Source organism: Epinephelus fuscoguttatus, linkage group LG11 (assembly GCF_011397635.1).
Source record: "Epinephelus fuscoguttatus linkage group LG11, E.fuscoguttatus.final_Chr_v1".
Taxonomy (NCBI): domain Eukaryota; kingdom Metazoa; phylum Chordata; class Actinopteri; order Perciformes; family Serranidae; genus Epinephelus; species Epinephelus fuscoguttatus.
The window spans coordinates 19,608,852-19,626,185 of record NC_064762.1 but is presented as its reverse complement, the minus strand read 5'-3'; the positions used below and the strand labels follow the sequence as shown (position 1 = coordinate 19,626,185).

At 42.6% G+C, this 17,334-nt stretch overlaps 1 protein-coding gene across 2 annotated transcripts in view; it reads left to right on the top strand.

The window, feature by feature from the left end:
- LOC125897191 (pleckstrin homology domain-containing family G member 1) overlaps positions 1-17,334 on the top strand; it is a 55,286-nt gene that overhangs the window by 27,283 nt on the left and 10,669 nt on the right. For both annotated transcript variants that reach the window (XM_049590313.1, XM_049590312.1), the window contains exons 3-5: positions 6,741-6,841; positions 7,894-7,963; positions 14,726-14,772. In XM_049590313.1, coding sequence (XP_049446270.1) covers positions 6,741-6,841; positions 7,894-7,963; positions 14,726-14,772 — 218 coding nt within the window. The remainder of the gene's footprint in view (positions 1-6,740; positions 6,842-7,893; positions 7,964-14,725; positions 14,773-17,334) is intronic.

Here is a 17,334-nt window from a genome sequence, read left to right as displayed (position 1 = left end):
GAGGTACTCACACCTTTTACGTAGTTAAAGGTAGTGATAGCACAGCGTACAGATATGCTGTTACAAGTAAAAGGTCTGCATTAAAATCTTCACTGAAATAAAAGCTCAAAAGTATTAGCATTATTATGTAATTGAAGTACCTAAAGTAAATGAATGATATGAATGATATAGTTTATATTAAAGGATTAGAATGATTATTAATGCATTCATGTGTTCATCGCTTTCATCTTGCAGTGGGTAAAGGTGGAACTAATTTGACTTAATTTCTATATTGCTGGATAGTTTAATCTCTAATAATACATCATCATTTATGACTGTACCTAAGTGAATCATCTCTCAACCCTTTAAACTGAACCGCTGCCCTGATTCAATAAATAAAGGCAGAAACTGAAATCGGAGCAAACAGTTTTAAATCTTTTGAAGGTTCCATCTTTGACCTAAAGCGTTTCCCTGCTGACCCAGTTTAGGCCTGCGAGGCAGTGGAACGTCAGGAGCGATACGGGGCTTTAAATCACCAGATAACACACATCCTTCAGGTCTTTGTGGTTTTCCTCACACACGTGACACACACAGCTCGTTGCCTGCTGGGAACCCTCCGATACAATAAGGTCACCTGCGCTGGCAGGCGGGGTTTGGCCGAGTTACACGACACCGGTGCCTTTGTCCTGCAGGCACAGGCACACATTGAAAACTTCAGACGTTTTTTAAACACACACACATACACACAATACTGTATGCACACACACTCGGATAAATACGCTCTTTTTGTGAGGTTGGCTTTGAACTGCAAGAATACACATTGCCTCTAGTCAGTGCTTTAGTGGCTTTGTGAAGGGTTGGGTGTAGTGGTTTGTATCAAAGGTTGCTCTCCTTTCTCTTCCCCTCCTCTTTGTTGCTCTGCTCAGCTCTTTTTGATTCTTAAAGTTCATGTTGTTTGTGCTCAGATGTGATTTCATTTGAATTCTGCAGCTTAATTCAGATTGATTGTGGTGTAAAATGACAAAACGTAGGTGTTGGAGTTGTTGCATTTTGCACGTGTGTATGAGCATGCCTGTGCTGGAGCTTCGCCCACCTTTTCCCATATCCTCCCTTATCCTCCCTATCCTTAACAGCGCTTCCTCCTCCACTCTAGGCTGCGGGTGCATGGGCCAGTATGTGTGTGTTTGTGTGTGTTTGTTGGGGTTAAAAAGGTTCAATAGGTGAATGGCTGTTGTCAAACGAGAGCAGGAAACGCATATTCCCAAGAGACGGGACAAATAAAGAGAGTGAGGGTTAGTTTTTGCGGTTTTGACCTGTCACCCCTGATTGATGTCTCTCCTGCTCCTCCTTCCTTTCCTCCCCTCTTCATGAGGCAGAGGTGAGGGAAAAAGGGGGGAGACAGAGAGGGGAAGTTAGGTGGGGATTTAGCCCAGAGATAACAATGTCCAAAGTAGGTTAGGATAACACTGAACAGAGCTTATGAGCTGTACTTAATAACCCTCTGCTGCCTCCACTCTGCAGACCACCTATAGCCATTAGAGAGGCCGACCACCCAGCCCTGAGAAGACCACACTTACATGGCAGGACAGCTAATTCTTCACCACTACTTTGGAAGAAAGACGCATGCGTTTAGCCTGTCTGCACCCCTTTAATGACAGTCACAGTGAGTGCACGGAGGATGGATTGCACTGATTGTATCTGTGTCAATAGAGATTTTAACATGGCAGAGAAAAGCTCAGGCTGCTGGACAGCATCGACCCGTCTATTATCAGCACCGGCCCATACAGAGTTAGTCCAGCAACCGCCGTTTCGATAATCCCCCTGCCCCTGCTGCTTCCTGCAGTGGAAGAGGGTGTGACAGCCTTAACACAAATATTTACCCAGACTCCCCTGGGCTCACCTGTGTTTCATCTGTCAGCGGTGGTGTTGCAGTCCACACACACTCATATTGTGCCTGTCGGAGTGTGAGCTGTATGTGTGTAAGTAGCGCTTGTTGTTGTTGCATGAATTAACACATGACTACGGAGGCCCTGAAAGCTCAATATACTGCAACTTAAAGCATTAACATAGACACGACTATTTGATATGTAAAGATATAGTCACGCGTGTATGTTTGTGCATGTGTGTATTCTACTGCCTAGCTCATGACACCGCTTTGCACTGCGCTCATACGTTGGTTATTGCTTAGGGCGTCATAGAAGCTTAGCATCAACTCTCCAGTTCCCCCCAGGTTAGCACTGTTAGCTCTGTCAGCACTTTTGCTGTTGTGTAGGGCAGTTTATGGGGTTAGCAACTAGCTGCTGGCTCAGTCACCACCGTGTTGAGAGCCGTGTCCAGGTGAAAGTCAAACTAAACAATGCTGCTGGGTCCTGGAGTGAATGTCTTCCAAATATCCAGCTTCAAACTAACTTCACCGTGGTGAGGCAGCTGGGGTTGGCTTGACAACAGTGTTTTGTAGTGTGGAGCAAGAGATTGGAGCCTGCAATGTCTGCTCACTTGCTATGCCAAAAGGTCTACACGGTCACAAAAAATGGGCTGCACGCGGTCCGTGCAAACCCTCGTTGACATGGTTGGATGACAGCACTCGCATCACACGGCCCAAAGTGGACTCTCCTGGACACACAGATGCAGAAACTCTGAATTTTGAGCCCTTTCTCATTCCCAGGGCGTCAAATACCGCCACTTTGTCATGCCCTTCGGAATATGGCACTAAAGGCAGCCTTTTGGGTCTCTGTGAGGCACAATGGGCTTTCAGCTCCAACTTAAAATCCTCCACAGCAATACTTGACACTGAGAGCAACTGAGGTAGTTTAAAGAGTGTGAAAGTTTGCATATGGCACTGAGAGAGGACTTTTGGCCAGGAGACAGTGTAAAGTGTGAAACCAAAAGTCAGTGTTGTTTTGAATGTCACGTGAGACGCACTGACGTCACTACATGTCAAACATTCGTATTTTAACCCAAAACATAATCCTTTTTTTACCCTAAGAAGTTGTACTGTTGCCTAAACCTAATCACGACTGTTTCACACCATTAACCTCATGATACAGTGTGTTTCAGCTGTTGGGCCTGTGTGTTGCTATGAGACGCCAAGAGGCATGACAGATTGTTCGGTATTTGATGACCTTGGATGAGAATGTGTTGGAAATAACGCAGGTCCTTTTAAGAAAACACATAAGAAATAGACAAAAGACAAGCAAATAGATAAAATATTTCCACCAAATACAGAAAAATTCTGCAGAAACAGAAAAAAAAACAAACACAGAAAAACAACACAATAGAAACACTGCAAGTCACACAGAAACATGATGAAAATTTTCCAGGACACACTAAAAATTCTGAATGTCCCTGCTGTGCTTATGGTCCAATGGAAACATCTGTTGTTTTGTAACAGTGTTTGCAGTGTTTCTGTATTTGGTTGTATTTGCAGTGTTTGTGAGTTTTGGACAAGATGTTTTCTTCATTTGGTTTTGATTTGTCTATTTGCATTTCTATCCTTAAGATGCAGTGTGTTTAGCTCTCAGGCCACCATATATTTCTGTGTGTGAACATTGTTTGGGTGTTTATTAGTGCTGACTCTAGATCAGTGTGTGTAATGAGACTAATCCGCCATCCACAAACAACCTCAAAGACAAAGCTCTGGTCTGTCTCTCCCTCTGTCTCCTCTTCCTCTCTGTCTCGCTCTAAGACCTGGAACACATTGCCAAGGCATTTAAAGTTTACCAGGAATTTGGAAATAAACTTTGAACATCACTTGACTCGCAGAAACATTCAAAGTAATGAGATTTGGATGTTTACACTCGGCATTGTGTGGAGGAATGACTTCCTACAGCGGTGCAGAGTGAGGGATGTGTTTGGCGTGTAGGAAAAGAGTGTGTGTACTTTCAGAGGTTAATGGTTAACACGAGAAAATATCAAGTTTGTACATGTTATGTCTGATGCTCGGCAGGGAGTGTTGCTTAAGGTGTGTGTGTGTGGATGTGAACGCTGCCCATTGTTGAGCTCAGTCAGGCTTTGGCTGAGTGTGAGGAGTGACTGGGTCAGGTCGGGTCAGATCCGTGACCTCTTGGCTAATAAAGCATCGTGTTACACTTTACCTGCGATAGTCAGCTAAATCCAAACATGACCCTTTGACGTGACCCTTCAACACAACCAGCAACATGCCCGTTAGTCTTATTCTGCAACTCAAAACCTCAAAACCAAACTATTGGCTTAAAGTTCTTGTGTTGCCGTAAACCCGAAACATCCAAGATGGCTGTCACTCACTCCCGAGTTAACTCTCCAGCCTTTAGCTGAGATAATTTTGTCTTTGCATCCCTCCCTTATCCTAACCAAACACACTTTAATGGACTGCTCAGGCTCACCTATTATAGTAATAATGATAATGATGGCTAAATACATAAAACATTACCAGGAACAGAAGCCACTGCAGCAGACTGGAAGCAGGGGGAGTCTGTCGCCCTCTCCGCTTTGGTCTTCTAAAAACACACAAGTGCTGTGTGTGGTGAAATGATCAGTGTGGGTGTGCGTTCAGGGCAGCCTGGTACTTTTCTCAGTGTTGTAATGTCTGTCCTGCCGCGCTGCAGACTGTGGTCAGGGTTTGAAACTGCTACTGTGCTGCATGCTTCCTCCTCCTTCATCCTTATCCACACCTGCTCCTGGTTTAGAGTTCAAATACAGCTGCATTGATGGTTGGGATCATTTTTGTGGATGTGTGTGCAACACTGTGATCTTCCTGCATATCTGTGTTGTCGGATTTATTGGCTTGAGACCGTGATGACATGGTATGGAGTGCAAACAACGCACGACAAGAAAACTGCACCTAACTAAAACTTATCAAAGAACTAGATGTGAAAAATATTTTAGTTAAAGGAGCAGTGTGTAGGATTTAGTGGCATCTAGCATTAAGGATTGCAGATTGGAACCAGCTGAAACTTCTCCTGCTCAGGATTCCTTCAGTGTTTATTGTTCAGGAGGTTTTAACGGGAGCCAAATTATCCTCAGAGGTCCCGTCCTCTCCAAAACAAACAGACCAGGTGATTAAAACCGGTAAAAACACAGCATAAAGTAGTTTCATTTACCTAATCAGTGTATTTCCTATGCTGTTTGGCACATTGCAAACGACCCACTTGCCCAACACCTGCTAATGTGTGCTCATCTATTTGTCTGATAACTTCCAATCCAGGCATTCAGGAGATTTTTTTCATGAGCCAGATTACCTGCAGGGGTCTCTTCCCTTCCAAAACCAACAGAACCGGTAACTTTAACTGGTTTAAACCCCGAAAAAATGTAGTTTCATGTTACAAAGTCTGTGCTACCATTGCTCCTGACGCGGAGAGGCTACTACCTATGGTGGCCAATGTGAAAACACAAATGGCTCTATCTAGAGCCAGTGTTTGGTTTGTCCATTCTGGGCCACTGTAGAAACATGGCGGACTCCATGGATGAGGACCTTCACAAACTGTTGTTTGTCTTGTAATATCTGTTTTGAACTTCTTAACTTTTGCCCCAGACAAGTAGCCCCTGTATTATTGTAAAAAAAAAACCCACCAATACACCAATAAATATTGAACTAAAACTAAACATTTTTGAACAATATAAACTAAACTGAGATTAAAACAAAGCCAAAAACAAAATAAAAACGAATCGAAAATACAAAAATAGTAACTTGGAAGGAATGAAATGTAACAAAAACACTTCCAGCCTGCAGCAGTAAACGTAATTTTCTCACAAAGACTATCAGTATTGCAGAAAGCTTGCAAACAAGAGTAAAAAGGTTTAGAACTACTGGTTTGTCTCTCTCCACCTCTCACTTTCTTGCTGCGGGGCGGACTGAGACCTGAGGCTAGTGTTTAATCAGCACTCCTCACTAACGGCAGTGATGGAGGCAGCGATAAGAGCCACAGAGTGAAATCCTCCTGAATACACTGATACCTGTTTTCAACAAGGGGCCGCGTTAAACCTGCCGTCTCGAGGCGGTCGTCTGACTCTGGCATTCATTGACACTAAATCTGATGACCTGTGTTGCTTCCTTATCAAGCTGTTTACACTAAACAACAATATCAGGGGTCACACAGTGCGTTACACTAATGGGCTGTTGTTATCTACAGTACAGCTGGCTTTATTTTCCAATGCATATTTAGAATTTTAGTTTCGTCTCTCCCACTTAAATCTAACTAAAACTGAAATCATATATAATAACAGTGTTTAGTTTTTATCTCTATAGAAACTGCTTCTGTACATTGCTGGGTAACGCAACCCCAAACAATGCAGAGTAGTCATACAGGCTCTGATGAAAGATGCATTGTTTTTTCTGTGAAACCACAACATAATGTCTCCCCCTTCAACAGCTATGTATCTTACAGCTGGAAGGTTAAGCCTCAAGACTTTATCTTATACACATACAATAATGACATTACAAGGTAACTTAGGTATTTTTTAACCCGGACTCAGTCATTTAGACACCAAATCTTGGAAAATACGGTCCAGGTTCTCTTCTAAAAGCCCTAAATCAGACTTAAATGAAAGTATTCACACATTAACACACAGATAACTCACAGAGTGTCTTTGTCACGAGGCTGTCCAGCCAAAGTGGTGCAAAGTAGAGTCAAGTGTCCTGAGAGAGTCGTGGGCTTTGAAAGCTAGTGAGGTGAAGTGTGTAGGAGTCACAGTTTGAGTTGCCTGTCAAATCAAGTGTGTTTGTGAGTGTATGCCAAGACTGGTGCCAGTCAGAATGCGCTAACATGACTGTTTTCTCTCTGCAGGACTACTTGGAGTGCATCAGTAACCAGTCTCGGCTAGCCCTGAGCTCTGAGGATAAAGGCTCCCTGTTTGGCAACATCCAGGACATCTACCACTTTAACAGGTACAGCACACAAAGAGCTGGAGACTCAGACCTAATGCTGTGTTCACATCATATTAACTGGGTGGGAGAGTCGGGAAAGATTCCTGTGTTTACGACTTGCAAGCAGCATCATCAGAGAATAACTCAAGATAGGTGTGTGATTGTCACGCTGGGAAAGTGAGGGTTAAAATACTGTGCTTTGACATTTTAGTCTCGACTCCACTCCCCGAAGACTTTAACTGAAACTAAAAAATAAACAATATATTAACAGATAGACTTTACTTCAGTATTTCATTATTAGTCGTCTTCATGTAAAGTGTCTCAGCTGCGTGAAAGTGAGTCAGTAAATGTTCAGAACTCTGACGTGTTTAGTGAAAAACATTGATCTTGACTTTCAGTTTGCTGATGACGACTGGAGGCTAAAAACACACACAGACGCTTGTCTCTCCCAGGATCAACAAACAATGTGCTGCCCGTGGCGAAACTGGGCTGAGCACCTGTTGATTTCAGGGAAGGGCGTTGTTGTTGCAGTCAGGTGTGTGTTTGTGTGTCATAAGTCCACGTCTGCATATTTGTCTCCTCCGGCACCATTCTAAACCGTGTGTGTGTCTGCGAGTTGTGTATTCAGACGAGGTGGCCGGTCGAGCATCAGCCCTGGTGGTCTGAAGACACAAACGTGCACACTCTTTCCCCACACCTATTCATTTCTCAGCTGTCACGCGCAGACAGACTGGCCAGTAAAAGGAAGCATAAAAGCAGTTTAAAGCGGACACAATGACCTCATGCTTCAGCCATGAAACAATAACTCCCAACAGTTTTTATTTTTTTCCACAGTGTGCTCTTACACATACACAGCTACACACGGGAGCTGCCCTGTTTGAATTCATGGAAGTTTCTCATTTGTTCAGAGCCTATAGTGGCCTTAGACCTCATTTCTGTACCCAGGGTGACTCTTGCTCCTGACAAACTGTTGGGAACAATGAGCCGTGGGAGAGTCGTTAATGTGTGAAGATGCAGGAAATTATGGGTGTACGGTCAAATACTGATGTCTTTGAGCTCTGTGTGTGTTTCAGGGATCTTCTTCATGATCTTGAGAAGTGCAACGCCGACCCCGTGGCCATCGCAGAGTGCTTCGTATCCAAGGTAAAGATGGCCGCCTCCCTGCCCCCTTTTTACCCCATGGCATTTATTTAACTGGTATAGTTACTGTTTAAGTTAAATTACTGTTTGGAGCCCAAAGCAAAAAATTAAAATTAAAATTCTTTCCTAAACTAGGGGAATTTTGGACCAAGCAGTTCTAGGGAGGCCACAGAAAAACGACATACCGTCAAGGGTTTTTTTTTTCTTTTTGCATTCACACCGCCAATATACAGATATAGTAAATGAAATACACATAATGGAAAAAATTACCCTCTCACTTCGCTTACAAATTAATAGATCTACAAAGTTATGCTCAACTGGATCCCATATGTGCAGCAGTCACAGCCACCTTTTTTGGTATAGACAAATTAATAGATGCCTTAAAGAATGCCTGGTGTCCTGACCAACTTAAAATAATGTACTGGAATGTCTCCCAATTTGATAATGTGTACCTTTGTTACACATCCCTTTATCACAATGTAAAATAGTTAAAGAAAACTTTAGAGGGTACACACTGTTTAAATAAGAAAAATGAGGAAAGAAGGTTTTAAGTCATGCTGTAAACCGTAATACTCTTTGTATCTGCAAGTATACACAAGTCCCTCAAAATGGCGTTTTGAGAATAACGATTGTTACTACTTTATTGTGCTGTGTGGACACAAGGAAAGAGAGGTTCCTGGAACAATGTAAAGGTTAATCCAGTCTTAATATGCCTATTGTTGAGTCAGTATTAAAAACTGAATTTTATTACATACACAGCAGCCCTGCCCTGTTACTTTGAATTTGCAAAGGAAGCTCTGTGTTAATTTCATGCCTCCAAGGTGAACAAAAAAATCCAATAAAGCGAACACACGTGATGAATTGAAGTAACCTATAACTGTTTATAACTGTAGTAACATGTTACTGTTCAAAACCCTTCCGCATTAACAGAGCAGGTGTGCTACTCATCTGTGTGTGAAACTATTTATGTAGAAGTTTTTGAGATAGTTGTTTTTTCCGAAAATGCACTTGTTTAGGAAGCACTGAGCATACGACTGGATAAATGAGACTTGGATCAGACTGCAGGAGTTGCGTGACAGTTTGTAAACAGGTGTTTTGATATATTTTTGGTGTAGTTAAACGTGGCCCCCAATGACTTCAATTCATTAAGCATTTTCTCTGTTTTTTGATTTGTTGTTCACCGTGGAGGCATGCGAGATAAATAAAGTTTTCCTCACAAATTAAAGATAACATGAGATGAGTAACTGATATAGAAAAGATCATTTGGGGGTGAAGTTTCCTTTAAGTAGGATTTTGAGTGCATGACCTTTACCTGTCATGGAGTGTTTTTACATTGTAGTATTGATACTTCTGAGTACTTCGTCCTGGCTCTCTGCCTGTACACACTCCTCTGCTCGTTGAAACATGTCCAAACAGCTGGTCCAGACACTCACACATAACACACACACAGACACACACAGATAGAAAAAAAAAAACACTCTAATACGAGAGATAAGTTAACAAAAATCAGGTGAAGATGCTGCATGAAGTCAGCTCAGTTTATTGACGCTAGTAGAATTATTTCAGCGGTCGGAATGTGAGTTTACAGGGCAGCAGGAGGGCCCGGGAGGAAGGACACCTCCAGAGGAATTTTAAGGACCGTCCAAATATATAATCACCTTTTTTACTGGAGGGGGGATAATAGCAGTGCTTCATCACGAAAAACTAGACTCAGCAACTCCTGTCAGAGTATCCCCGGTTTCTTCGTCTGCGTGTTCCAGCTATTCCTCCACTCCTACTCCTCACCCTGTCCGTGCCCTAAAAAAATGACTGCATGATTATGTCCCATGATAATGTGCTGCATTCCTGCACTTCCTCTAAAACACTTTACATTCCCTCCCAACCCAACTGCAATTACACCCAGTACCACAGAGCAACTGTTTGACCATATATAAAAAAACACTAGTCAGAGTCAGCGTCACAGCCGCCCTAAATACAGCAGCTGTTGTTTAGGTGGAGCAGTTTTATAGCAGCCCGCAGCACCACTCTGCATAATTAACTGAGATCCATAAACAAACCAGCGCGATGACATCTTGCTACCGACTGATTAACATTACAGCATCGTGAACTGATCTCAAATGATCCCCACAGTTGGTTTCTATTCTGTAGCCAGGACAGCATTTAGTATAAAAACAGTAACATCCTTATAGCCGGGGGGTGAAATTGGATCACAGCCAGCTGAGAATAGTGCTCCACCTCTTGAAATCCAAATCACATCCTGCCTCTGATAACCTCTCTCTCATGATACTGGTACTCGTACTGTAGATGTCCATTAAAACTAATGATAGTAGCCCTTGTTTTTTACTGCAAGAACTCCTGAGTTGCTGCTTCTGGCCCTTTCCAACACACACACACACACTTCACTGCTGTTTGTACCTGTAAATGTTTATATGCATGAATATAGTTCAGCTGGTGGCCAGGACTTGAAAATAGTGAGTTTGATTTTGTCAAATTTAACCTAAAACAGTTATGATAGCCCATTACACAACTCATCGTTTACTTTAAGAAAACATTTCCCATTGAGATTAAAAGTTAAATTCTTGATCTTGGAAACAGCGGTAAAATAATCTCACCACAAGCTCCATTAGCTGCTGCTCTGGAGCCTCCGCAGATAAAGTCTTGACATTTCTCATGGGATTTTCGATGTTCTGATCACTTTAAAGACTTCACCTTCATGTTGGCTTAAACGCTGAGAGTTAAAGTGCATTTTTGACTTCGGAAAAAGTACATGAAGTTCTTTAAGTGCTGATAAAAAAAATCAAAATCTAAACATTGATAATCACAATGCAGCTTGGCAAACTTCATCCGTTGAGGAAGATTGTCTGGTACTAGCGCTGTCTGGGTGAAGGAATTAACTCTGTGGGGATTAAGAGCGCAATGTGTAGTTTGACCGCCATCTTTTACTCGGTTTATCCTGATTTTAGTTATTAGGTATGTTGTTGCTTTCTAAATAACAAATATGACAGTTTTGAAACAAATTAAATTCTTGTTAATTGTTAAATGCAGAGCACAGAAGGACAGTGAGATGCAAAGAAGGTGCAGCGTTTTTTCAGCTGAGACACTTTGGTTGCGTCTGGTTGCCATGACACAGAATATCGTCAGAAGTAAAACTGCCATCCCAAAGTACTTGCTCTGGATGAAGGGGACAGCTGAAGCATGTAGGGAGAGAGGACGAACCCCTCAGTCTGTGTGGGTTCAGTATGAATTTCTCTTTCAGCGTTGTTGTTATTCAGTGATGTAACAGTTGGTGTTTGTGGTATTTGTCCCGCCCCTCCTACACTGTGATTGAACAGCTGGATAACACACTTTGTTTTTTGAAGTTATCAGGTCCTACTTAGCCCAAATAGCTAGGAGAAAATAAAAATGCTTAGCAGACAATAGCTCAGGTCTCAGGAGGAGACAGTAGCTGTTGATGGTGAAAGCTGTCTTTAGGCTTCGATGGATTTGTCAGTAAGTAGGTTGGTTGCGTCCACTGACTGGAAATATTGTGTAACTACTGACCATCACCATTTACAGTGAGACATACAAGTGTGTGTGTGTGTGTGTGTGTGTGTGTGTGTGTGTGTGAGTGTGTGTGTGTGTGTGTGTGTGTGTGTGTGTGTTTGTGGTTTCATCATTTTACAGGCTGACTTCTGGTAAAAGGGTTGTGACCAGAATAGTAACCTGAGTTCTTTTGTATTGCAGAAGGTTAGTCATGGTCGCTAAGACCTAGAAAAACCACAAAGCCTCTCTTTCACTATCCGCTGTCGCACATCTAACTCATACACACTCACACAGACACTCGCAGCTAATATTTTTCTAGCCTGAGCGGCCAAGAATCACAACCCAGCACCGTGTTTGAAGAGGAGTCAGATCTAGTAGTAAATCTCTGCCTCTCTCTCTCTCTCTCTCCCTCTCTCTCTCTCAGATAATTGGCTATCTATCCTCATGATCCTCTCTGTTTGACTAGATCCTAGCTCTGCTATGTGATGAGTAAGCCTTTAACGCGTTTTATGGGTTGCTACATGCTGACTGAAGCACAGGGAGCACTATTACAACAAGATCTCGGGCTCCTTTTTTTCGCCCCTAGTGATTCTGTCATATTCAGTGCTTCCCTGATGACTCACCATGACCTGTCCAGTCTTGACAAATCAACGAAAACTGCAGATTTATGACGTTCTCGTTAAAAACGATCAGCGGGTGCTGAAATAACTCAACCTTGTCTTGTTTCACTGAGGAGCGATCAGCAGCCACAGCTCAAAAAAATAAGTCTTTCTATATAATTTGTATCCTGATACTCCAGAAGGGGGTATTTTTCATCCTGTGTCGGAGCCAAAGCTCTCACATGCAGCATTTGGATTTGATGATTATATGATTTAGCTTAGCTTGTATATATTTCTCAAAGGGAAGCATATTATAGATCTGAGCTATTTCAGGGTCAGCTGGTTACATGGTTGGCTTCAAAGAGTGTGTGCAGACATGTCAGCTTTAATGACAAAGTCTGCAGACGTGCATGCTCTGCACAAATTTGAACTTCATAGAAGCATTTATGTATCTTGTGGTCTCGGGTCCACGGTCCAGAGGGGTATTAAGAGCGTGTATCAGCAGCGTGCGTTGGTGTGTGTCGTCAGGAATCGATGGTGGCACATCTGGTTGCGCTTAGGCCTGGTCTGTGGCGGCAGACTGCTGGAGACTAGGAGGAGAGCCCTGCTCTTCAATTTAGGAAAGTTCCCACGGAGCACCTCGGGCTGACAAATCGTGAGAGTCTGCGTGTGTGTGTGTGTTCTGTTTGCGTTTGTGTAGGTAGCTTGAATTGTTCGCTGTGGCTTGAATAGGAATGTATATTTATCTAAAGCAAGAAACATCCACACACGCCCAGTGTATGCATGCTGTATGACCATGAATCACATGTTGGGAAATATGTGTGAATGTCCACATTTCTCTCAATGTGTGTGCGTGTGTGAGCACACATCATGAACCAGGACAGACTGTCATCTGCCCTGTGTGTTTATGATGTCGCTTCCTGCATCCTGTGACCCCCAAATGTTTATGGACACAAATAGAGTTCAGTTGGGCTCTCACGTTATGCAACAGTGAGGGGTTCACGTCCGGGCCTCCAACAGAGCTCGATGAGGGGGAGTGTGGATCCGAAAAGAGCAGGAATACATTTCTAAAAGAGAGGAAAATCAAAAAAATATCCATAGAAGATCGATAAAGAGATGGCATGGAAAATGAGATCAAGAAATAGGGCGTGGAGAATGGAGAAAAAGAGGTTCATTCAGGCTCTGAAAAATCATACGGCCTCTGATGTCTTTGATGTTCAGAGAGGCATGCAAGGTGGGAAAAGTCTCAATTAAAGGGGCGGCGATGAAGTATGAGGGGATGTATAATCCGAGCGCTCAGGGCCGTCGGGATCAAAAGAGACTTAAAGGCCAGGGCGAGGGCTAATCATAAGCTACAGGGTTGACTTTCAATTAGTAGCACTGAACGGAGGAGAGGGGATGCCTTGTCTGTGGGCTCAGAGTGTGTAGAGCCGTAAACATGAAATAACCGTCATCAAATCTGCACCGGACCGCTACAGGTACAGTCCGACCAGTGAGGCGAGAAGGACAGAAAATCTTGACCTTGAAAGCATCGTACAGTACAAGTGGTTTGGAACCAATTTTACTTGTTCCAGATATCCATTGTGTTCAGATTATTTTCATATGATGTGATTATTAGCAGACTCTTGCTTTGGTTGTGAAATCCAGCTTTGTGAACGTCAAAGGAACATTATTGTTATGAGAAAACAGTGTAGACTTTTCAAATTAAAATGCAATTAAACTGTGTTATGAAGCAACAATAGTATAACATTCATAAAAACTAATGTAGACCTGATGTCGACTGTGATGTCATCAGTCTGGAGACTGTCATGAAATTTTCTCATCAAACAGAAATGAAAGAAAACCAGTGGCTGTCTGGTAAAACATAAAAAATGGGAAGCTTTTAGCATGCATGGTCACAATAATAAGACAATAATAAAGTTTTTTTTATATTGAATTTATTAAAACCAGAAGTTACAAAGTGAAAAAACAAAAAAATACAGTCGTAAACACATACACATGAGAACAATGAACCATAAAAACATCTGATCAATTTATACATTTATATGATAATGAAGTTCTTTTTTTTTTTTTCAAAAGGCCGCATGATAAAAATACTTTTTCATGAAGTGATTTGAAAGAGGAAACTGACTTTCCAAATCAGATCTCATCAAGCAGGTTGACAGTAGACACAAAGTACATGATTTGTTGTTTAAGAGCAAAAACATACGTCACTGACCTTTAATTAAATGTTATCCTGTAATTATGCTGAACCAAAAATTACCCAAAAAAAACTGTCAGAGATGCACCCTCACGGTGGTGAACATAGAAAACATCATACCTGCAAACATTGTGACTGTGAGCTTGTTAGAAAACTGATGTTAAAGCTACAGAGGGTCACCTTTTAAACATATTTTTGTCATAGAAAAGAGAGACAACTGGTTGCTCTGTATATACAAATGTTGATCAAAACCTATGTTTTGCGTGCTCGTGGAGAATGGGAAACAACAGGATCAATAGGAAGGCAATCCAGGCCTGGATTTAACACACAAGTGAACACACATCAGCATCACATGACATCATCTTTACCTTCTTGACTGTTGAGTTAGTCCTGCGTCCTGTCACTTTATTGCATCAACTAATTTGCCCTTGTTTTGTTTTACAGAGTGAAGAATTCCACATTTATACTCAGTACTGCACCAACTACCCACGGTAAGGCAGCAACCAAAGTGTGTGTGTGTGTGTGTGTGTGTGCATATATTCAGTTCACCTGTCTACTGTACAAAACCCATCTTCTGCTTGTCACCCTATCTCGATCTCACCTCCACATACTGTCTTCCCAGCGTCTCACATAGCTCCATTGTGTACGTCGATCAATGCATTACCTTTTTCTCCTCCCTGACAAACTGACACGCTCCATAGAAGTCACCTCAGCAGGAGTCAATGTGTCTGCCGTCAGTTGTGCCTCAGGGTCTCTCTGCCTCCCTCCTCCATGCCCCAGTTTTTTTTCTTCTTCCTCCATTCTTTTATTCGCTGCCTACTGACAGAGTTACAGCTCACACACTGACAGATGGGGTATTACAGTTGTCACCTTATCATACCTAACGCTGTTAATGTTTTATTAAGCTCTGTGTGAGTGCGCTCCTATGGGAGGAATAATGTGGAGCTCCTTTGTGTCGGTGTGTGTGTGAAACGCGACGCTGCTCTTCATGCCAAGATACACGGCACCTACCGAACACACCTTCTCCTCTGGCTACCATTTTTCTTTCGCAGTGTAGGATAAGAAAGGCACGTGGAGGAAGAAACAATTTACAAACTAATTGTGGCTAATTGTGTGCTGACTCTGTGTGTGTGTGTGTGTGTGTGTGTGTGTGTGTGTGTGTGTGAAGGGGCTATTGTCAGCTGTTTGAGATAGACCTTCTCCCACATCCACACCACAGCTGGTGACCCCAACCAAGGTCACACACGACAGACGTGCACACACACACACGGAAGACACTCACTCACACAATCACACACTCACACACACACACACACACACACACACACAGAGCGGCTGCAGATGTATCATGGCCATGCTGTGCTCTAAGGTCGGGTTTCCTCCAGAACAATGTGAGGCCTGTGTGGAGCCTCACTGGAATTTAGACATGCAGACATGCACATGCATGCGCTCACACACGCAAACACACACACACACACACACACACGCACAAGAGCCACAGTAAGAAAGTTTTGGGTAATTCACAACTGTCTTTCTCTGTCTTTTCCACTGTGTATGCGTGCGCATGCGCCGGAGAAAACAGTAAAAGCATCAATTGAGACTGAGATCTGAAGCTGAAATAGGACTGAACGATTATTTACTAGCCTCACCATTTACTGACCTTCATTGGACAAGAAAAAAACAAAATACAAATTGAAATTAAAAAGGAATAAAATGTTTGTGTGTGAAGAGTTTTATCTGATGGAGTACACCCAACCTTGAAACACTGAACATTTAAGGACAGCATCACCATTTTTCATGTCAGTCTGAAGGCCCAGACACACCAAACTGTTATCAAAGAAGTACTGTACTGGCGACAAGGGCTGACTGTTGTCGCCTCATGTTGCCTTTGTCTCGGCCAAAAAGTTGCACTTGAACACACCGCAGATACTACAGCCAACGGCCAATTAGCATGTACACTCTTTGCCTGCATGAGAGGAAATTACTCTCCATACCAGCAGGTGGCAGTTGTCTTAATTCCTTATTTTCAAAAAGGGGAGACCAACAGGAAGGATTCAAGATGCTAGTTAGCCAGTTAGCACATTAACAACACAACGCGACGTTGCACAAACCCTCCTGACTTTCACTTCTAGTTCTCTTCTCACAATTTAAGTAGAACCGCAAATTAGAGCGATTTCATTCACTGGTCAGCTCCGCAGTCTCCAATGCCAATTCCACAAGTGCCAAATAGTTGCAACGGTGCGGAACACACTGCAAAAAGTAGGGCAACAGATGCTCACTGACGGCCTGACATTAATGGATAACTGATTGTCGGCTTAGTGTGCCAGGGCTCTTGAAACAATAGTCAGGGAAGGGATCTTTTAAAGATGACCTTTTATGCTCATTTTCAGGTTCGCACTTGTGTCTAAGCTTTCTACTAGAACATGTCTCTTGAAGCCCCCTCTCCTTAAAAAGCCCAGTCTGCTCCACTGCCAGGTCCTCCATATCTCGGTGTCTCTGCACTGTCACTGCCACTACACAATAACTGTAACAGAGAACAGCGGCACTTTCTACCATAAAAAATTACCAATTAAAGCTTCTTAACACAACCAGATATGTCCCAGCAGGACTATGATCTGAAAGCAGGGAGAAATTAACAACACCAGCAACCAAAATTACACGTTTCCCTGAGGTTAGCATGTAGCTACATGTAGCAGTGTGGGCTACGTAATGTAAACACTTGCAGTAGCGCGCCTGGAGCAGACGACCATATAAAGAAATCCTGCGCACTGTGACGTCATACTGTAGCCAGAGTAGAGAAAACATTGGAAACAGAGTATTCAGGACAGGCATGCAGAGAGTTGATGCATTATTTTACACACATCCAAAAGATATAAAAATACTCAAATTGATAATGTGATATATACAGTCTTCACACACCATGCCTTATATTTCTTTCTGTCTTTTCCTTTTTTAGTATCGTCTGTCAGGACATACATTACAGCTTTTAACTTATCATCAGTGTGTAATTGCTTTGCTACACATCCCTGATATCTTATTGGCTGTGTTTTGTC